Here is a 21,871-nt window from a genome sequence, read left to right on the forward strand (position 1 = left end):
TTCATCAAGAATCAATTGGCAGCCTATAATTTACAAGTCCAAGAATGGATGTAGCAACTAAGGATTCTAGCTTTAACACATTGTTTATTTCCCCTTCCTGGCTGATTGAACAGCTGGAATACAGAGATCTCTCTCTGGTTGTAGAACTGCTGAAGTTCGGAACTCCTTCACCCTTCAAGGAATCAATATGCAGACGGGGGGGGGGACTTACCCGCAGCCAGCTGTATCCAGCCGCAGATCTTGTAGACCGTGCCAGTGCTGCAGAAGAAGAAGAGGGTGAAGCAGCCGATGCATCCGATGACCAGCGCCATGGACATCCCGATGAAGACGGACGCGGCTTTGAAGGCGCCGGAAGGGATCGTGCTGAACTCCATGAAGCTGCCCTGGCACGTCAGGTCCCGGGACAGCCCGTTTCCGATGCAGTAGTGGAAGAGGCCGAAGTAACCGGCCTGCGGCGTGTCCATCCCGTCTCCGATCCAGTAGGGCTGGATAAAGCACACCACGTTGACTATAGCGAAGAGGATGGTGAAGATGGCCCACAGAACCCCGATAGCGCGGGAGTTCCTCACGTAGTTGGTCTGGTAGATTTTGGCAGCCTCGGAAGCGGGAAGCATGGTTGTAGGAGCCCCAGGTACCATCATTCAATCTCTAAAGGTTTTTACATTTACGAACAGTTCACACACAGAGCTTTAATCAAGCACAAAGCACATCCCGGCCGCGTCAATGTGACATGATCTCCCCGACTAAACTGCTCCCCTCTGGGCGAGTGTTCAGCCTACTAAAGCCTTGCAGCTTGCACTGTGCTTGGGTCCGCCACCGTTTTCCTTATCTTTATTGAATGGTAGGCTGGGTATCCGAGAGATATTACGAATACTACTGAGGAGGAATCTTCTGAATGAATGATCACTGAGATAACAACATGTAATAATCACCGGGTGTTAATTCGAAACGGCCATAGTAGGCTAAACAAGCATCCTACGGTCAGAACTGCATTCGATTGAGGGCGCACAGAGATGAATAATCAATGAAAAATGCTACAATCCACCGAGAGATCCCCATTCACAGACGTGGCCACTACCGTAGTGGTCAAGGCTACAACCTCATCTTCCACCGAATGCCGATTTCCCCGAGATGTCGGAGGTGCATTTAACTGAGATGATGAAGTCGCGAGTGTTGACAATCTGCTCACTGTGCATGATGTGCTCTGCGTCCATATTTGACCAAAGAACACCTGTATTCCAGGCAGGCGCAGTCCGACTGTCACAACCGATAGGCCTATCAAAGCCCCTCTGATAAAGCACCATGCGCAATACAGCCTATCCCCTAATCCCACTCTCTCATGTCCCAGTGCAATGATGGAATGGGAGACATCTGAAATAAAATCGTTAAATCTAAAAAGCAACACTCCTATTTGATTTAGTCTAGGTTGGCTCTGACCTTCGAGGCAGAATATTGAAGTTTCAGCTTTCTCTCTCTCTCTCTCGGTGTTGATCTGTGTCCACCGAAATAGGATGGTTTCTGTCGCACATCAAGACGCTCTGGTGTTTAGCGCACAGTGAGCAAGTGCACATCAACATCAAAGGCAGGCTATAAAACTCAGCCCTGCGACATGGCATTTTATCACGAAGTCGTGATATAGGCTAATTGGCTAAACTTAATCATGACTGCAATGGCTGGGTAATCACTATAAAGGCATCATCTGTTTGATAGCCTACTCCAAGTCTCCAACTGTGTGTGCTATGCAGCGGGCAACAGTATGCACAGTGCTCAGTGGTTAGGTTGACTTGATGTTCTTCTTGTTGATCATTTGATGATTCTGAAGTGGCTTTGACTGCTCTGCCAGTACCTTCTCTCAGTGCAGTCTATTCTTCTTCAGGATTAGCCTTCTCAAAGCTGCATGTGGCATATTTCTCCCCACGGCACGGCGAGGTAGCCTATAGGCATACCAAGAAAAACAAACAACGTGCACACAGGCATGAAAACATTTTATGTTCATTATTTAGGCTTGTGGTTACAATTATTGTTCAGCTGAGAAAATAACTTTATATTTACAGTAGCATACCTATTAGTTTATGAATGGCGTAAGACAAATTGAATCATTCTCAATGTGAAAAAAAATAAATAATAGAAATTACAAACTTCATAGCTGTAAAAGAAGACAAGGTGACCATTCACACAGACTCTGAGCAAAGTGTGTGTTCAGGTTTCTTAGATGGGTGACCCGTTGAAATCATGAAAACTATGAAACCTTGCGCTAGAATGATGTCTGTCATTCTGTCAATTATAATTCAGCAATCTAACTTTTGGTATTAAAAGGAAGTTATTGTCAGTTTAAAAAAAATATATAATAACCATATTAACATGTATTTCTCGAAAAGCAAATGTATAGTACTGTCCCAATTCCAACGAATGGTGTTTGAATAGTGGCATATGGACCTTTTTTTCAGCTACAAAAATGCTCAAATTAAACCTTTAATCAATTTAAATGTAATTTAATTCATTCGATATTCTAAAAATACATACACATATGTTGCTGTAGTTGTTCATAACATCTCAAAATAAATTCTAGAGGCTATGTATCACATAAAACAGCATAGGATGATGGTGGAAGGACTTAGAGGGAAATAACAAGGGTGACGGGAAGGATAGAAAGAAAGGACCATGACATGTAAGAAAGACAGAATAGAAACATTTATGATTTTTTTTTTAACGAATTCATGAAAAGGGACAGCATTTGGGGAATAATAGAGGTGTTCCAGGATCAATTAAAAGGTGTGCAGACTAATTTTAGTTAGATTTTTACCAAGAGCTTGGAATCTCCCCAAATCAATATTCATAGGGCATGGGGTGAGTCTAGTATAAGGTTTTTGTCACGACATGGTGAAAACTGAGCGTGTTTTATACAGTATATAGGCCTAAGCCTCTACAAAGTCGGATAGATGATTTCACAATAAGTGCCAGGTGAAGTGGGACATTAATGCATTTCTAATGAGACAATGTTGTCCCACGTCATCTACTAACTAGCCGGTAGTGTCCCGCTGTAAACGCTATATCATAAGTAAGGGTTCTGATGTTGTTTTGGGGTTGAAGCATCCACTGTATAATACATTGTTTCAGCATAAACATTTAGATAAGACCTTCATTGAAATAAATATAATTTGAGTAGGGTAGACTGATGTTGATTGTCTACATAGCGATCTACCAAAAAGTGTTTAATGAGGAGAAATATCAGGTCAATAAAAAAAAATGGTTCAATGAATTAACCATCTCAAACAAAAACCAACTACACAAAATAGTAAAGCTGTCAAGTAAAATCATCGGTAGTTTGGTTAGTATGGAAGCTCTGTTCTTTTGAGAGAGTGGTGCAGGCGGGGGTAATGATTGCCACTGACCTCACTTAGCCAGGAGTAGCCTACCAGCTTCCATCAAGCCGCCGATACAGATCTACAGGGTTGCAAAACTACGGGTAATTGACCAACGTTACTTACGTCTTCGGTAATCTATGGCAACAGGTAGTCTATGGAAATCTATGGTAACTGGAAATGTAGGCCTATACTTGAATAACAATTTAAAAAATGTATTCATATATAGTATTCATTTTTTATATGGTCCATATTGTGGGGCTTCTAGTGGATAGACCATATGTTCAAAAACAAATAGCCCAATTAGGCTGATGAGTGGCATTTATTTTCAATTAACTCTTCCAAGTGTTGACTTATTTCACAACTTCAACCAGTTTGGCGTCAAAACATTTACAACAAAGCAGTCAAATAAGTGTGTAAAAAATATAAAAGATATTTAATGCTAAAACCCTCATATTAAACACCAATGGTATTCAGTAAACTGGTAGTTTATTTAAGTGCTAATGCCCGAGAAGCCGGTGTTTGAACATTTTTGCAATGAAACAAAATGTCCTCAATTAAATCACTCGATTTCATACATCCAAAACATTGCAAATAGGGGTGACAGCATTTGGTGATAGTGGCATTACGTTGCAAATAGACAACTACAACTCCCAGAGTCAACTGCTTTAACCTGGCGGTGATTGGCTTGTAAAGAGACAGGAAATTGTGACGTGGCATTTGGAGACGCGGGAAACTCTTGACATGTTTACAGGGATGTTGGTAATTTCACTGCATGAACTTCAACCAGGTAACATTATTCAGTATGCTTGCAGTAACAAAATTTGCAGTAACAAAATATGAACTTTCGACAACTTAACATTACCCTTGAGTTTCCACGAGAGCTACACTGTTGTTGTCAGTTGAGTTAGCTAGCTAGTTAGCACTGCTGCAGAGGAAGGGAAGCAAGGACAGACAATTTGCACAATGCACTGCTAGTTTGAAAAGAGTTAACGTTACCTTGTTCTGTAACTGTCTCTTTATTTCTGTTATAGGCCAAACTACTTTGTAAGTCATACACTTTATGGTTTGGTGTGTGTCTAAAAGTAGCCTAAACTATGGCAGCACAACTTCAGCACCTAGGGTATGAGGATGAAAAGTTGCAGCGCGTGATGGAGAGGTTGCCTTGCAGAGATGTCCAGGCGAGCATGCTGCTGGCGTTGATGGGCGAGGTCTGTGTCTGATTTGAAACATTGTAACATCAAGCGCATTACCGTAAACAGTTTAATAAAGGTTAGTTAGCTGGCTATGACTATCTAACACTGGAACTCTTCCAAGTCAAGTTAAGCTTTTGGTTTTACAAATGTATTGCCATCGGGGCCTGTCGGTTTAACTGCTAAACTGCTTAACACTGTACTGCATGATTGTAGCGGGTTTATTAATGTGTTAATTCAATTAGCTATGTTGACAATGACATTACTTTAGCTCATATGGTAACAAAGTTGTAGGCTGTGTGTAGCGGTTATGATATGGTTTGGAAAGTTTTTTTTTGCGCGTATATGCAAGAAGGAATACAACGTGGCTGCTATGAAAGTGAACTGGGTTTACGTGTGATCAGGGGTGTATTCATTTAGATGATTCTGTTGAAAATTCAAGTATCATGTAGTAGTCTAAATCAATGTTACATTGAACTGGGTAAATGGAATATGAATGACAGTCATCCAATATGCTGTAATAGAAATAAGGCTACTGTAATAGAAATAAGGCTATGATAATAAAATAAAAAATGATTGTCCTCCTTCATCTTAAACAGCACCCACCGCCACAATTACATAATATGTTCCAAAAAAATTCTAGCCCAAATATGTGAATCATTGTATTGACACTTTAATACATGGTATACTTTTTGTGCCTACAGCCAGAGCAATGCAGCTACCCTTCCATTTTCATTTATGGTCATCGTGCCACAGGAAAAAGCCATGTGATACACACCTTGCTGAAGGAACTGGAGCTTCCCTATGCCACAGTGAGCTGTGTGGAATGTGTCTCTGTAGGACTGCTGTTTGAGCAGGTTCTCCTCTCCCTCTTTGGCTCCGACTCTGCCTCCCTACTGTCCCGCAGTCCCTCCCTGTCAGACTTCGTACGAGTCTACAAACAACTGTGTGTCCAGGCCTCAGCCAAGCAGACACGATACATTGTGAGTAAAAATCATCCTCACCTGTGATATTCCTGCTTGATAATCCACTTCTTTTTACAATTGCATCCTCAGCTACATTGCAGGTTCTCTTTCTGATGAAGTATAACGTGAATTGTTATAAAGCATAATTTGTGGTTTATAATGTATGATGAAACAGTTACAGTGACCTCTGCTGTGTGTATCTGGGTAGGTGCTGGACCGGGCTGAGCTCCTTAGAGATATGGAAGCCAATCTCCTCCCTGCCTTCTTGCGCCTTCAGGAACTGGTAAGAGTCATGTCACCTGTTGAGCATTCTACTTCATTAAGTTGCAGACAGACTGAGTGATGGATGGTGAACTAGCGCAGAAGGGTCCCTTTTTGATTGATAACCTTGAATTGAATGTTTCAAGGAGGCACTTGAATAAGTGCTTTGAAAGGCAGAGATGAGGAAGAATGACAATCATTCTTGATAATCATTCTTTGCATATTAATTCTGAACCTCAAAAGTGCAGATAGACGACCAGAATGTTTAGTTTAGTTTTCGTTTAGTTTTTAAAGCTGAATGCCGCCTGTCTTTATCTTGGTAGAAGTGTTTTAAAAACTTGTCCCCTTGCATTGATATTGTAGTGGTACTGTAAAGGTGTAGTTGACTACTAAATGTTGAACACAAACATAGTTGTATTCTTTGTGAATCCACAATGTGATCTGATCCTGTACCTCTACGTAACGGACACTGTTTCCCTGGCAGGTCGAGGACAATGTGACGGTGATCCTGCTCAGTGAGATCGTGTGGGATAAGTTCCGACCCAACACTGGCTGTTTTGAACCACTGCTGCTCCACTTCCCTGACTACAGTAAAGGTACAGCTGTCAACAGATAAGCATCTATGGCCTTTAGCATTGAATTAGGTACAGATGGATTAGTGGCAGTGGAGGCTGCTGAGGGGAGGACGGCTCATAATAATGGCTGGAACGGTGCAAATGGAATGGCATCAAACACCTGGAAAACATGTGTGTGATGTATTTGATTCCATGCCACTGATTCCGCTCCAGTTATTACCACGAGCCTGTTCTCCCCAATTAAGGTGCCACCAACCTCATGTGATTAGTGAGAACTCTTTGTACATGTGGTTTTGCACCAACACTTGAGAAATGACTGTGACTAAGATGGCACCGAAGAGGATGGCTGATGTTTTACATGCTCCTGACCAATTGTGCTATTTTGTTAGTTTTTCTTTGCATTATTTGTAACTTATTTTCAACTTATTTTGTACATAAAGTTGCTGCTACCATCTCTTATGACTGAAAATAACTTCTAGACATCAGAACAGCGATTACTAACCACGAACTGGAAGAAGCTTTTTCCTTTAACGAGTCCGAAGGATATACTGCTCTCCTGGGAACAGGCTCAAATCCCCGTCATTTGTGTGAAGAAAATACTGAGGAAAAGAGGACACAGATCAGGCTGCCTTCTGAGAATCCGTAGGCGAGTGAGTTAACTCCCACTGCCTTCCGTTCTACTTGCTAACATGCAATCATTGGAAAATAAAATTGATGACCTACGATTTTTGATTGTCCTACCAGCAATTAAGAACTGTAATATCTTATGCTTCACCGAGTTGTGGCTGAATGACGACACGGATAACATAGAACTGGCAGGATTTTCCATGCACCGGCAGAACCGAGATGCTACGTACGTCTGGTAAGACGAGGGGTGGGGTTGTGTGTTTATTTGTCGATATCAGCTGGTGCGCAATGTTTAATATTAAAGAAGTCTCAAGGTATTGTTCGCCTGAGATAGCTTATCATAAAGTACTCTATAGACCACACTATCTACCAAGAGTTCTCATCTATATTATTTGTAGATGTCTGTTTACCACCACAGACCGATGCTGGCACTAAGACCGCACTCAACCAACTCTATAAGGCCATAAGCAAACAAGAAAATGCTCATCTAGAAACAGCGCTCCTAGTGGCCGGGGACTTTAATGCAGGCAAACTTAAGTCAGTTTTACCACATTTTTACCCGCATGTCACATGTGCAACCAGGGGGGGACGGACGGACTCTAGACCACCTTTACTCTACACACAGAGATGCATACAAAGCTCTCTCCCGCCCTCCATTTGGCAAATCTGACCATAATTCTATCCTCCTGATTCCTGCTTACAAGCTAAACCTAAAGCAGGAAGTACCAGTGACTCGCTCAATACGGAAGTGGTCAGATGACGAGGATGCTACGCTACAGGACTGTTTTGCTAGCACAGACTGGAATATGTTCTGGGATTCATCCATTGGCATTGAGGAGTATACCACCTCAGTCATCGGCTTCATCAATAAGGGCATCGACAACGTCGTCTCCACAGGGACCGAACGTACATATCCCAACCAGTAACCATGGATTACAGGCAACATCCGCATCGAGCTAAAGGCTAGAGCTGCTGCTTTCAAGGAGCGGGACAATAATCCTGACGTTTATAAGAAATCCCTCTATGCCCTCAGACTAACCATCAAGCAGGTTAAGCGTCAATACAGGATTAAGATTGAATCCTACTACACTGGCTCTGACGCTCGTTGGATGTGGCAGGGCTTGAAAATTATTACAGACGACAAAGGGAAACCCAGACGTGAGCTGCCCAGTGACGCGAGCCTACCAGACGAGCTAAATGCCTTTTATGCTCGCTTTGAGGCAAGCAAAACTGAAGCATGCACAAGAGCACCAGCTGTTCTGGATGACTGTGTGACAACTCACTCGGTCACCGATGTAAGCAAGAGCTTTAAACAGGTCAACATTCAAAAAGCCCCAGGGCCAGATGGATTACCAGGACGTGTACTCCGAGCATGCGCAGACCAACTGGCAAGTGTCTTCACTGACATTTTTAACCTCTCCCTGGCTGAATCTGTAATACCTACATGTTTCAAGCAGACCACCATAGTCCCTGTGCCCAAGGAAGCGAAGGTAACCTGCCTAAATGATTACCGCCCCATAGCACTCATGTCGGTAGCCATGAAGTGCTTTGATAGGCTGGTCATGGCTCACATCAACAGCATCCTCCCGGGTATCCTAGGACCCACTCTAATTTGCATACCGCCCTAACAGATCCACAGATGACGCAATCTCAATCGCACTCCACACTGCCCTTTCCCAGCTGTACAAAAGGAACACCTATGTGAGAATGCTGTTCATTGAGTACAGCTCAGCGTTCAACACCATAGTGCCCATGAAGCTCATCGCTAAGCTAAGGACACTGGGACTGAACACCTCCCTCTTCAACTGGATCCTGGACTTTCTGACGGGCCAACCGCAGGTGGTAAGGGAAGGAAACTTCACGTCTGCCACGCTGATCCTCAACACTGGGGCCCCTCGGGTGTGTCCTTAGTCCCTTCTGTACTCCCTGTTCACCCACGACTGCGTGGCCAAACACGACTCCAACACTATCATTAATTTTGCAGACTACACAACAGTGGTAGGCCTGATCACCGACAACAATGAGACATCCTATAGGGAGGAGGTCAGAGAACTGGCAGTGAGCAAGACAAAGGAGTTGATCGTGGACTACAGGAAAATGTGGGCCGAACAGGCCCCCATTAACATCAACGGGGCTGTAGTGGAGCAGGTCGAGAGTTTCAAGTTCCTTGGTGTCCACATCACCAACAAACTATCATGGTCCAAACACACCAAGACAGTCGTGAAGAGGGCACGACAAAACCTTTTCCCTCTCAGGAGACTGAAAAGATTTGACATGGGTCCCCAGATCCTCAAAAAGTTCTACATCTGCACCATTGAGAGCATCCTGACCGGTTGTATCACCGCTTGGTATGGCAACTGCTCGGCATCTGACTGTAAGGCACTACAGAGGGTAGCGCGTATGGCCCATTACATCACCGGGGCCAAGCCTCCTGCCATCCAGGACCTATATACTAGGCGGTGTCAAAGAAAGGCCCATCAAATTGTCAGACTCCAGTCACCCATAGACTGTTCTCTCTGCTACCACACGGCAAGCGGTACCGGAGCGCCAAGTCTTGGACCAAAAGGCTCCTTAAAAGCTTCTACCCCTGCACACTGACTCGTTACGCGTACCCTCTGTATATAGCCTTGTTATTGTGTTAATAAAAAGTATTTATTGATTTTATTTTTTACTTTAGTTTATTTGGTAAATATTTTCTTAACTCTTCTTGAACTGTACTGTTGGTTAAGGGCTTGTAAGTAAGCATTTCACGGTAAGGTCTACACTTGTTGTATTCGGTGCATGTGACAAATAAAGTTTGATTTGATTTTGACAGAACACAACAAACAAAGGCATACGTGAGAGAACATCAAGAAAATGAACACTTAGGCTTTAATCAATGTTTGAAAGAATGTCTGAGTTCCTGTACATAAATTGACTACAGTCGTGTGAGAGAGTCTTTGTGTGTCTTCATTTGAGGCAGGCGTTGACTGTGTGTGTGTTGTTCCTGTGCAGGGGAGCTGCAGCAGATCCTGTCTGAGGATAGCCACCCATCCTACTCCCCAGAGCTCTACTCTGCCTTCATCAACATCCTACTGGGTGTCTTCTACTCTGTCTGCAGGGACCTCAGAGAGCTCAGACACCTGGTCAGTTATGCATACTCATAGTAACACTGAACTCTCACAGACACATACTCACACATTCAGACCACACTCAGTAAGGACACAGACATATTCAAAGTAACTCTCAACTCTCACATAGCTGTTAACACGCTGTCATGACACACTCTGACAAAGAACTAGCTCTTGCACCTCTCTCTAGATGTATCTTGATGCCCCCATGTAAGTTTGAAGAGAATGTATGGCATACACACTTATCCAGTCCTTTAAGATGTATTCTGGGGGCTTAAAGAAATGTCAATAGGTTGGTGCAAGGGGTTAATTTCAGATTGGGCAACAGTTTGCTCTGAATATGTACGGACACACTCTCCATGCTACCCTTTGAGGATTCAGTATGAGTTTGTTTCCAGGCTATCCATCACTATTTTATTTAGTCCACTTGAGTTACTACTTCTAAGGATTGGGGTTTTCTTTGATCTGCAGAATTGTAATAATGATCCAACGCAGACATGTTGTTTACATTGTCATAGTCTGTACTTGTTGTCCTTTCATATTTTTAATTCTCCTTTCAAACAGGCTGCCCTCCATTTCTCTAAATTCGTTGAACCTTTGGAGCAAGGCAAAGGTAATATATTCATATTTCTAGAACAGTAATAACTACATCAATATTTCAATTACTTTGCTGTCTCCCCTTAGTCTCTCTATCTGTACTTTAATTTGATGATGGATTCCTTTCATGTCATCCTCTCTCTAGCTTGTCTCTCAGATTATCAATGTTTAAATTTCAACCTTTATTTTCTCTGCCCTCAGTGAAAGAGAGTGACACTCACAAGCTGTGGAGGAACATCGAGCCTCACCTGAAGAAGGCCATGCAGACGGTGTACCTGCGAGAGGTGTCCAGGTCTGTCTGTGTACATCTGCCTCAGCCAAAGATGTTCGACTCCCATTGATTTAGCTTCCGTGACCGACCTTCTCTCATGGACTGACGACAGACGGCCTTAATTCCGTTTGCCGGCTTTTATTACACAACAGCGGCTCAGTGCTGCTGGCTCTGTAATAGTGATGTGTCCCCTGACTTCGTCATGTTTTTGTTCTGCTCAGTGTGCAGTGGGAGCAACAGCTGCAGATGGAGGAGAAGGAGGCAGGAGTCGTGAGAGGTAGGCAAGGAGAAGTGTGGACACACCGATACACACAGATACATATGCACGCATGCACTGAGAACGAAACCGGTGGAAATAACCTAGTTAGAATCTAGTGACCAGGACCAGTTCACACACTCCCAGACCACAGCTATCCCCTTGTTTGTGTTGCTGCTTGTCCCCAGCCTGAGAGGGAGTTCAGGGGAGTGGACTACCCTCTAAACTACCCCTATGTTTATCCCTGAATGGAGGGTCCACTCCAGACTCATTGGTACTAGATACCCAGACAGTGGAAACAACAGCAGATGTTTCTCTCATCTCCTATCCACAAGCCGTCTGTAGATGTTGTACATGTTTCCCAGGTAAAGACATTGAGAGCTTCCTCTGCCATTCTCAGGTCTGTCTGCTCATGCCCATGTGGAGTTGCCTTACTACTCCAAGTTCCTGCTGATAGCTGCATACCTGGCCTCCTACAACCCTGCTCGCACTGACAAACGCTTCTTCCTCAAGGTACCTGTTCTCTCCTCAGCACCTGAACCTCATTCACCTCACCATCTCAAAAGCTAGACACATGACTGTCAAGTCATCATTGGAATAGGAGTCAGTTGTTAAACATCAATGCCACCTGCTATTCACCAACTCTATTTGCCTGCTACTATTCCTACTCATATTTCTTTTTTTCCTTTTCTCTTTTTTTGTGTGTGTGTGTGTGGGGGGGGTAGATCAGCTTTAACATTGCAGATGGATTGTAGTTTCTATCAATGTAATTGTTTGCATAATCCCCCCCCTTGTGTGTGTTTTAGTTGGTGATTTACATGATTCTCTCTCTCCCTTTACCCAACAGCACCATGGCAAAATAAAAAAGACCAACTTTTTGAAGAAACATGAAAAGGTGATTGTCTTTAGCTAAAGCTCTGGTACTATTCTTTAGGTTTAGTCAATGAGATGTTCTACCTAGTGAATTCACCTCCCTCCCATTCAGACCAGTAATCACCTGCTGGGGCCCAAGCCGTTCCCTCTGGACCGTCTCCTGGCCATCTTCTACAGTGTGGTGGACAGCAGAGTGGCCCCCACCGCCAGTGTTTTCTGTCAGGTCAGCTGAGACACTCAGGCTTTCTGCAGTGCCATCCAAGGGATCATTTCAATTGTTTTATTTAACCTTTATTTTGACAGGGAGTTATGCTGAGATCAAGGTCTCTTACAGATGAGCCCTGTATCAAACCTACACATCACTATACACATGAATATACAAGTCAATACATGAAAAGTAAAACGCAATCATATATACTGAACAAAAATATAAATGCAACTTTCAAATATTTTGCGGAGTTACAGTTGATATAATATATTCATTAGGCCCTTATCTATGGATCTCGCATGACTAGGAAGGGGAGCAGCTATGGGTGGTCCTGGGAGGGCATAGGGAGCTGGGCCCATCCACTGGTGACCTAGGCCTGGCCAATCAGAATGAGTTTTCCCCACAAAAGTGCTTTATTACATATAGAAATACTCCTCAGTACCCCCCCACACACGTTCCTGCAGGTGAAGAAGCTGGATATGGAGGTCCTGGGCTGGAAAGATTTCTTGAACATTTCTAGGATATTTTATTTCAGCTCATGAAACATGGGACCAACACTTTACATGTTGCATTTTATATTTTTGTTCAGTATAAAACAAACTCATTCTTCAGTGAAAAGGTCCTCAATCAGCTCTGACTCTGAACTGGGATCATGGAAAATGATGTAGCAATGTTGTTTAGTGGAACTCCTGGAACAGTCATGTATGTGATGGTAGTATTAGTCTTGGATGATTCTTATTCTAATTCACCAGCTGTCTCCTTGGATAGATTATTTCAACCCCTGAACTGCTCTTGAATTGATGTGTGGTACATGCTTAATGTGAAGTGATTTTAAAATGATTTGATCTCCAGTCTGAATTCCCTATTTGTTTAAAGCCAAATGAAACATGGTTGATGACAAGCCCCCCCCAGATCTCCTCCCTGGTGACCCTTCAGCTGTTGAATCAGGTGGGCCACGATGACCAGCTGGATGCGCCTAAATACAAATGTGCTGTCTCTCTGGACTTCATCCTCACCATCTCCAGGTGTGTATATGTTACTGTTGTCTTTAGTGCAGGACTCTCCAACCCTGTTCCTGGAGACATACCCTCCATTAGGTGTTCGCTCCAACCCCAGTTGTAACTGACCTCTTTCGGTTCATCAACCAACCGGTTGGAGAGAACCTACAGGAGGGTAGCTCTCCAGGAACAGGGTTGGAGGGAACCTACAGGAGGGTAGCTCTCCAGGAACAGAGTTGGAGGGAACCTACAGGAGGGTAAGCTCTCCAGGAACAGGGTTGGAGAGCCCTGCCTTAGTGTATTCGCCACAGATCTGTTTTAGTGCTAGACATTTCTATGTTTAGAATATCAGATGCTGACTTTTGTGACCGCTGCTCTTAATTTCCAGGACTGTGAGCTTTGACATGGTAAAGTACCTGTATGACTTCCTCTAGCCGTGGTGGTTTAAGGGAGAGGAATTCAGCTAGACTCTGATGGAATGGAATGTACTGGTGGACATTGGACAAACATGAGCAGAAAGGTGGGAGATGCTTCTCTTGTCTGGACTCCTCACTGTGTGTGCACTGTGCAGGACCAGAGGACTATGGAATCATTAAGCCTATGCTTTATTGCCCCCTGGTGACTGACTGGAACCACTGTCAGACACCAGCATCTGCAGCATTGTGAATGTACTGTATTGTGAATGCGCCTATTGATTCCCTAGCTACACCTGTTTGATTGTGGTGAACAAACAATAGAGAACATTCATAATTTTCTGGATAAACAGGAGCCCTTGGATATCTTCGGGTTTTGGTGGACTTTAATATTATTTTTCAGTACTTCAAAATAAAATGTCCCTGTTAACAAAGGTTTCATAATTGTGACAGGATTCTGTTCTCTCCATAGTCTGACATCTACAGCTACGCACAATAAGAACCTGGTAGAATGAAGGATTCATCAGACTTCTTAAGGTACAAAATGGAGGGAATATAATAAACTCAGCAACAAAAAAAGTCCCTTTTTCAGGACCCTGTCTTTCAAAGATAATTTGTAAAAATCCAAATAACTTCACAGATCTTCATTGTAAAGGGTTTAAACACTGTTTCCCATGCTTGCTCGGTTTTAAGACACTAACATCTTACAGACAGTAGGCAATTAAGGTCACAGTTATGAAAACGTAGGACACTAAAGAGGCCTTTCTACTGACTCTGGAAAAACACCAAAAGAAAGATGCCCAGGGCCCCTGCTCATCTGCGTGAACGTGCCTTAGGCATGCTGCAAGGAGGCATGAGGACTGCAGATGTGGCCAGGGCAATAAATTGCAATGTCCGTACTGTGAGACGCCTAAGACAGCGCTACAGGACAGACAGCTGATCGTCTTCTGAGTGGCATACCATGTGTAACAACACCTGCACTGGATCAGTACATTCGAACATCACACCTGCGGGACAGGTACAGGATGGCAACAACAACTGCTTGAGTTACACCAGGAACGCACAATCACTCCATCAGTGCTCATACTGTCTGCAATAGGCTGAGAGAGGCTGGACTGAGGGCTTGTAGGCCTGTTTGTAAGGCAGGTCCTCACCAGACATCACCGGCAACAACGTCGCCTATGGGCACACCCACCGTCGCTGGACCAGACAGGACTGGCAAAAAGTGCTCTTCGACGTGTAGCGGTTTTGTCTCACCAGGGGTGGTGGTCGGATTCGCGTTTCTCGTCAAGTGAGCGTTACACTGAGGCCTGTACTCTGGAGCGGGATCGAGGTGGAGGGTCCGTTATGGTCTGAGGCGGTGTATCACAGCATAATCGGACTGAGCATGTCATTGCAGGCAATCTCAACGCTGTGCGTTACAGGGAAGACATCTTCCTCCCTCATGTGGTACCCTTCCTGCAGGCTCATCCTGACATGACCCTCCAACATGACAATGCCAGCAGCCATACTGCTCGTTCTGTGCGTGATTTCCTGAAAGACAGAAATGTCGTTGTTCTGCCATGGCCAGCGAAGAGCCCGGATCTCAATCCCATTGTCCACGTCTGGGATCTGTTAGATGTGAGGGCTAGGGCCGTTCCCCCCCAGAAATGTCCGGGAACTTGCAGGTGCCTTGGTGGAAGAGTGGGGTAACATCTCACAGCAAGAACGGGCAAATCTGGTGCAGTCCATGAGGAGGAGATACACTGCAGTACTTAATGCAGCTGGTGGCCACACCAGATACTGCCTGTTACTTTTGATTTTGACCCACCCCCCTTTTTGTTCAGGGACACATTGTTCCATTTCTGTTAGTCACATGTCTGTGGAACTTGTTCAGTTTATGTCTGTTGTTGAATCTTATGTTCATACTAAATATATACACATGTTAAGTTTGCTGAAAATAAACGCAGTTGATAGTGAGGACGTTTCTTTTTTTGCTGAGTTTATTTCTAGGTTTCCTTCTCTTTGATTCTAGATCTTGCGTTCCCATGAAGTCAAATTGCTCCGTTGGCGTAAATGGCTGTGCTGATAGTATGAAATAAGGTTGGCACAATAATCATGTAAATGACAATTATGGGCAATAACTGTGAACAAAAATGTTAATTATTCTTGAAACCTTCATTTTAGGAGGGGGAGGGGTGGTTCCACTTTATTTAGTAGATATAGACAAGTTTACTCAATAGCAATTTTTCATTTTTACATGAGGGTAAAGTTGGTCATCGTTTTACGAGTAGAACGGCATGGTCGAGAGGAGAAACTTTCTTTCCAAATGTTCCAAGCGGTCAAACCCATTCATTTTTGAAACGGGGTTGTCACCAAAACTGTGTTGTATTCATTAGGTATGGCTATTTTCAAAGATTCAGTATAATACATTAAAAGCGCAAAATATTTTTAAACAAAAATGACTGACAATATCATGACCGTTTTCATGACAATCATTTCCCAAAATTCTATAATGGTCAAAGCTCATGTACTACTTAGTCTCTCAGATTCTCTTTAAACTATATGTGGGAGGGTTCTGAGCTAAAGCACTAGGTAGTAGCAGTCTCATTGGTCCTGTGTAGCTCAGTTGGTTGAGCATTGTGCTTGCAACACCAGGGTTGTGGGTTCAATTCCCACGGGGAACCAGTATGAAAATGTATGCACTCGCTACTGTAAGAAGCTCTGGATAAAGAGTGTCTGCTAAATAACTAAAATGTAAAATGATCAGCTCTCCATGATGGTTGACATCCTTCCTGATAACAGTGGTGCATTGATTTAGTATATGTGGTTAGTGGTGTGTTTGTTGCAGTTGTAGATTATTAATGCTTTCTGGGTTGACCGGTGGCATATTCCTGGGTACTTGTTTATTTGTCACTAGTCATTCCTGCCCCAGTGAATCCCATAACAATGGTGATGACAATGGCCTCCTCTTGAACCAGCTTTGGGATGTGCCTGCAAGCTGCGGCTGTATTTTAGTGATGATTAAAGGCCTTTGTCCAGCACAGCACAATGCAGTCTGTCCTGCCTGTCTGCAGAGGTAAAGCCAGTACAGTCAGATCCACAAGGGGAGTTTTGGTGGTTTCTGGTCCTCACCCTGACTGACTGTGACCTCAACTCCTTTTTATTTGGTTTGGGTGTTTTCTATATATCAACCGGCATATTTGTTCACATTTTACATGCTGCTGACTGCCATGGTCTGTGTTCCTACTTCCAGATTCATTCAGATCCATGTAAGTACTGTGTAACCTTTTTGTAGTGCTTTATGGATGTGTGTTACCATGGAAATGGGTCCTGGTTGTCATGGAAACCATATTGGCACGGTCTGTCTTGTGACTCACCTCCCTGTCTCTCATTACGCCACAGAGACTAATGTCTGTTAGGCATTTTGATTTCTAAAACAATAGCGAGCAATTAAAGCTGTGGAGTGTGATGAAAATATTGTTGGACTTGTTGGCTGCTTTTCTTTCACTCTGGTCCAACTCATCCCAAACCATCTCAATTGAGTTGAGGTCATGTGATTGTGGAGGCCAGGTCATCTGATGCATCACTCTCCTTTTTGACACAGCCTGGAGGTGTGTTGGGTCATTGTCCTGTTGAATAACAAATGATAGTCCCACTAAGCGCAAACCAGATAGGATGGAGTATCGCTGCAGAACGCTGTGGTAGCTATGCTGGTTAAGTGTGCCTTGAATTCTAAATAAATTTACCAACAGTGTCACCAGCAAAGCACCCCCCCCCACACCATCACATCACCTCTTCCATGCTTCACGGTGGGAACCACACATGCGGAGATCATCGGTTTACCTACTCTGTGTCTCACAAAGACAGTGGTTGGAACCAAACATCTCAAATTTGGACTCATCAGACCAAAGTGATAGATTTTTGCTGGTCTAATGTTCATTGCTTATGTTTCTTGGCCCAAGCCAGTTTCCTCTTATTGGTGTCCTTTAGTAGTTGTTTCTTTGCAGCGATTCGACCATGAAGGGCTGATTCATGCAGTCTCCACTGAACAGTTGATGTTGAGATGTGTCTGTTACTTGAACTTTGAAGCATTTATTTGGGCTGCAATTTCTGAGGCTAGTAACTCGAATGAACTGTTCCTCTGCAGCAGAGGTAACTCTGGGTCTTCCATTCCTGTGACGGTCCTCATGAGAGCCAGTTTCATCATAGCACTTGATGGATTTTGCGACTGCACTTGAAGACACTTTCAAAGTTCTTGAAGTTTTCCGTATTGACTGACCTTAATAGTAATGATGGACTGTCATTTTTCTTTGCTTATTTGAGCTATTCTTGCCGTAATATGGACTTAGCCCTATTTGGTAAAAGACCATCTTCTATATACCACCCCTACCTTGTCACAACACAAGTGATTGTCTCCAACGCATTAAGAAGGAAAGAAATAAATAAAAATATATAAAGTAATCAAGGCACATCTGTTAGTTGAAATGCATTCCAGGTGACTACCTCATGAAGCTGGTTGAAATAATACCAAGAGTGTGCATAGCTGTCATCAAGTCAAAGGGTGGCTACTTTGAAGAATCTCAAATATTTTTGATTTGCACACTTTTTTGGGGGTTACTCCATGATTCCATATGTGTTTGTAAAAAATTAAGAAAAAGACTTGAAAGAGTAAGTGTTCAAACTTGACTGCTACTGTATATAAAGTTAATTCTAATGCCCACTAGGCGAGAGCAGTGATCATTCATGCATAATGTCTCACACTCACAGAAACAAATTTGCACAATTTAGTTTTTTACATTTTACTGTCTTGTAGGGAAAACATTAGAATGTAGTTCTGTTAAGATATTCCTTCAAATTTATGAAGTCCTAAAAATGCTAACTTTAATCTCCTAACAACTGGGGCCAGTGCAATGTTAAAACATGCTGGTCTTGTTTTTTTTTACGAAGTGCATTTTGTGACAAGTATCAAATTGAAGATCCTTAACTTGTGGAAGTACCTGTTTCTTGAGGAACTGGACTGTTTAATCATGGCACAAAATAAACTTGGGTTCTAGTCATATTTGAGCTGACTGTTCTGTGAGGAAAGTAGATGAATTATAACTTCCACCAATAGAACCCCACCACTCCCTCCACCCTCTTTATCCTTCACCCTCCTTATGTTATGACCTAGTTGGGTCTCCGGTTCAACTGACGGTGTGAGAGATGATCTTTCTCTCTTATGTAGACCTCTCAGAGATTTAGATCATGCACAAGGGCACTAACCAGCCAGCGATGGGTGACTGAGTCATTTGTATGCAGGCAAAGGGCATTTTTCATCGTCATTCAACCTCTTGTGAATTCCGACAACAAAGAATGCATTTAAAGCATGGCCCTTCAGCATTACTAAGATAAAGATTGTCTTTATACAAATCTGGGCTAGAATTTTTGAGAGGGCTCATGGCTCAGTTCCTATGTGGCCCTTCTGCAGACTAAACACTGTGCCTCCGATTGTGGATCATGGCGACTATGTGGGTGAGATCCAAGGTCTTCATCATCACTTCCATGAAGTCTTCGTCAGTGTGAGCCCCGGCCACAAACTCCTCCAAAGACAGCTCCCCTGATGGGTAGAAGACAAGGTTAAGAGGTTTTTAACCTGAAATTGAAAGGGACAGAACTCACAACCCTACAAGTCTGACAAAAAAAGAAGTGGACACTTGCCATCTCCGTTGACATCTATCTTATCAAACACCCGGTTGGTGAACTCCTCTGCATCAACTTCCTGGTTTTCATTCCCATTGATTGCACGGATAGCCTGAATAAGACAAAAGGCAATAGTTAGCCTGCATGCCTTTGTGTGATACAGATTCCATTGTACAGCACTGCGTTACTGGACTGGTCTCTATACCTTTATGATGTTTAGCAGCTCACTTCGATCAATGCACCCGTTGCCGTCTACATCATACAGCTTAAAGTACCAGCGGAGCTTATGTTCCATTTTACCCCGCATCACCAGGCTCAGAGCAGCCACATACTCCAAGAAGTCTATGTAGCCATCCTGTAAAAAGGAAAGCGTGTTAGTTGGAACGTCTCTTTTTAGCATCTCAGATTATCTCAGTCATCTCCTCAAGATGTAGGTGATCATGTTCTGCTTAGAAGAGCCATTATCAGAGATGATAACTATGTATAATCGCTGGGGGATTATCTCCACACTGATCTGTGCCAAGGCCGTGGGAACACCTACAGATGTAGGATCTTAATTTGATCACCCTGTTGCAGGTTAACTTTCCTGCAATGTAAGACTTTTTAAATCTGTAGTGTATTTGAGGTTTAAAAAGGCGTCTGAAGTTTAATTTCCACTGACATTTCAGACTTGATTTTCTCTCATGAAAAACGCATCAACCCCTTCAAAAAAATGTCCATTAATTATAATTCACATTTCCTGATGATATAGGATTATTTTCCTGCTGTAGAAAACTGGCTCCCATTTAAGATCCCACAAAATTACTTGGCAGCATTAATGCCCTCTGGGTCAACCCAAATGATTCGCCCTCCCCTAGTTTTACACTGACACCCTCCCTCACTTAACTATGGCTGCGTTTACACTGTCAGCCCAATTCTGATCTTTTTTTCACTAATTGGTCTCTGACCAATCAGATCAGCTCTGAAAAAGATCTATGATTGGTCAAAAAAATACCAGTTAGTTGAAAATAAATAAATATCAGAATTGGGCTGCCTGGTTAAACGCAGCTGACGTGCACAATCTAAGATTGGATTCTGATTAAGAAGTGCAGTATGACAGGATTCAAACATCCCGTTTTATAACACAATTACCAGCCCTGTTTACTGCACTGTCCTGAAGATCTGAAAATAGCAGTTAGTCACTCAGTTCTGTCCCCAGGGAATAGTACCATAGTACCAACATCCCCAGCTACACCCATAAAACTACTAGCTACTGACAGAAATTGGGAAACTCAAAAGACAACGGTCTATTCTGGCACACAGCTCTTGAGATCTGGACATTCCTTAGGCTTCAATATGATAAAAGGGAGATTCAAGCAATTTCTTTGAAGTGAACATTCAATATTCTGATCAGTGTAACCGACTGTTCACATGCATCATGTTCCATCATTAAACTTTCACATAAGTTATTACTAATTAAAATCAGCTGTCTCTGATGCTGAAATTATTGAATTTATTCTGAAATCAGCCAGAATGTACTGGAGAATACCAGAATCTGGTGCTGTCTTTCTAAAGAGAATAGTAGATCAACTCAGACCGCACTCCTACCACAGAGATATTGACAACTTGTCTCTCAAAATAATCCTCATACTAAATCGCATATGAATCCAATCCCAGCCTATTATAATATTATAATCAAAGGTGACAGGGTTACTAAATATAGTTGTGTAAATTGAGCCTTAGTACTTGTGAGATGATTAGCTTCTTCAAACTCATCTGGAAGACTAGTCTAAACAAAACCCTTGGATTCAAGAGATTCCCTATGTTTAACTGTAGATACTTTCTGGTTTAAGATGTACACTTAAAATGTACTTTAGTGTTTGGAAATGGAGAACTAGGGGTCTTATTTGAGTATTGGCATTATGACAATACTATATATTTAGGTGCACTTGTAATTAGTGCATACATTTACAATACAGCCAATCATATCCTTATACGTACGTCTGTTGGTAAGGTGTCCCCTTCACCATTTTGAGTGTGCCTGAGGCGTTCCTACTTTGACATAAATGTAACGCCTATTTTAGCCTATAGCATCCCCTTTGCAAGCAGCCTCGGTTCAATGAATTCCGCATCGTCTTACCTTGTTCATATCGAACGTGCGGAACATCTGCTCGATGTAGGCGTTGGCCTCAGCATCCAGTCCCCGGAGCCCAAAGAACTGCTTGAACTCATGCAGGGTGAGCTGACCCGAAGGACATTCTGTCATGAACTTCTTATACCAGAGGTGCTTCTCCACAGCCTGGAGATCTTCCACGGTGGATCCTGTAGAGTTACCCATGTCTGTACAGGCGACTGACTGTGTTGTGAAGTGTCGAAAGACGGGGTTGGCGGTCGACTTAAGAGCCCTGTTGGTCTACTGTGAAGCGGAGGGTATCGCTCTTCACAGTCACACAACGATGGGATCTGGGGAGGAGGTGGGCACCGGCCGGGGCTTTTGTATCAGGTCGGACGGGCCACACCCT

General features: G+C 43.2%; 3 protein-coding genes across 4 annotated transcripts in view; 1 reads left to right on the forward strand and 2 right to left on the reverse strand.

The window, feature by feature from the left end:
* The window catches only part of LOC112267828 (LHFPL tetraspan subfamily member 3 protein-like), a 31,404-nt gene extending 29,667 nt beyond the window's left edge, over nt 1-1,737 (reverse strand). Inside the window, exon 1 of the mRNA XM_024445976.2 lies at nt 212-1,737. Coding sequence (XP_024301744.1) covers nt 212-641 — 430 coding nt within the window. The 5' untranslated portion in view covers nt 642-1,737. The remainder of the gene's footprint in view (nt 1-211) is intronic.
* Nucleotides 1,738-4,050: 2,313 nt separating this feature from the next.
* Nucleotides 4,051-14,145, forward strand: LOC112267825 (origin recognition complex subunit 5-like). 2 transcript variants are annotated; one of them, XM_024445973.2, is made up of 14 exons: nt 4,051-4,152; nt 4,397-4,573; nt 5,260-5,538; nt 5,729-5,803; nt 6,266-6,377; nt 9,978-10,108; nt 10,658-10,706; nt 10,892-10,982; nt 11,183-11,238; nt 11,618-11,730; nt 12,065-12,112; nt 12,203-12,313; nt 13,211-13,323; nt 13,685-14,145. In XM_024445973.2, exons 2-14 carry the CDS (start codon nt 4,460-4,462, stop codon nt 13,728-13,730), a joined length of 1,338 nt encoding a protein of 445 aa, XP_024301741.2. In that variant the 5' UTR covers nt 4,051-4,152; nt 4,397-4,459; the 3' UTR covers nt 13,731-14,145. The 2 variants fall into 2 exon arrangements, with proteins under 2 accessions (XP_024301741.2, XP_042153888.1); XM_042297954.1 differs by lacking the exon at nt 4,397-4,573 and having other exon boundaries at nt 4,074-4,152.
* Nucleotides 14,146-18,474: 4,329 nt separating this feature from the next.
* LOC112267830 (guanylyl cyclase-activating protein 1-like) lies at nt 18,475-21,822 on the reverse strand. The gene is made up of 4 exons (XM_024445980.2): nt 21,490-21,822; nt 19,576-19,725; nt 19,389-19,482; nt 18,475-19,287 (listed from the first exon to the last, which is right to left on the reverse strand). The coding sequence occupies exons 1-4, from the start codon at nt 21,685-21,687 to the stop codon at nt 19,160-19,162; spliced, it is 570 nt and encodes a 189-aa protein (XP_024301748.1). The 5' UTR covers nt 21,688-21,822; the 3' UTR covers nt 18,475-19,159.
* Between the last annotated feature and the right edge of the window lie 49 nt (nt 21,823-21,871).

The sequence above is a fragment of the Oncorhynchus tshawytscha genome, linkage group LG15 (genome assembly GCF_018296145.1).
Source record: "Oncorhynchus tshawytscha isolate Ot180627B linkage group LG15, Otsh_v2.0, whole genome shotgun sequence".
Classification (NCBI taxonomy): Eukaryota; Metazoa; Chordata; class Actinopteri; order Salmoniformes; family Salmonidae; genus Oncorhynchus; species Oncorhynchus tshawytscha.

Coding starts and splice junctions, on each gene's coding strand:
- LOC112267825 (XM_024445973.2), top strand. CDS start 4,460: ATGGCAGCACAACTTCAGCACCTAGGGTATGAGGATGAAAAGTTGCAG. Junction 11,239..11,617: donor GGAGGCAGGAGTCGTGAGAG/GTAGGCAAGGAG, acceptor TGCCATTCTCAG/GTCTGTCTGCTCATGCCCAT. Junction 11,731..12,064: donor ACAAACGCTTCTTCCTCAAG/GTACCTGTTCTC, acceptor TTTACCCAACAG/CACCATGGCAAAATAAAAAA.
- LOC112267830 (XM_024445980.2), bottom strand. CDS start 21,687: ATGGGTAACTCTACAGGATCCACCGTGGAAGATCTCCAGGCTGTGGAG. Junction 19,726..21,489: donor GCACGTTCGATATGAACAAG/GTAAGACGATGC, acceptor TCCTTTTTACAG/GATGGCTACATAGACTTCTT. Junction 19,483..19,575: donor AGCTGCTAAACATCATAAAG/GTATAGAGACCA, acceptor TGTCTTATTCAG/GCTATCCGTGCAATCAATGG.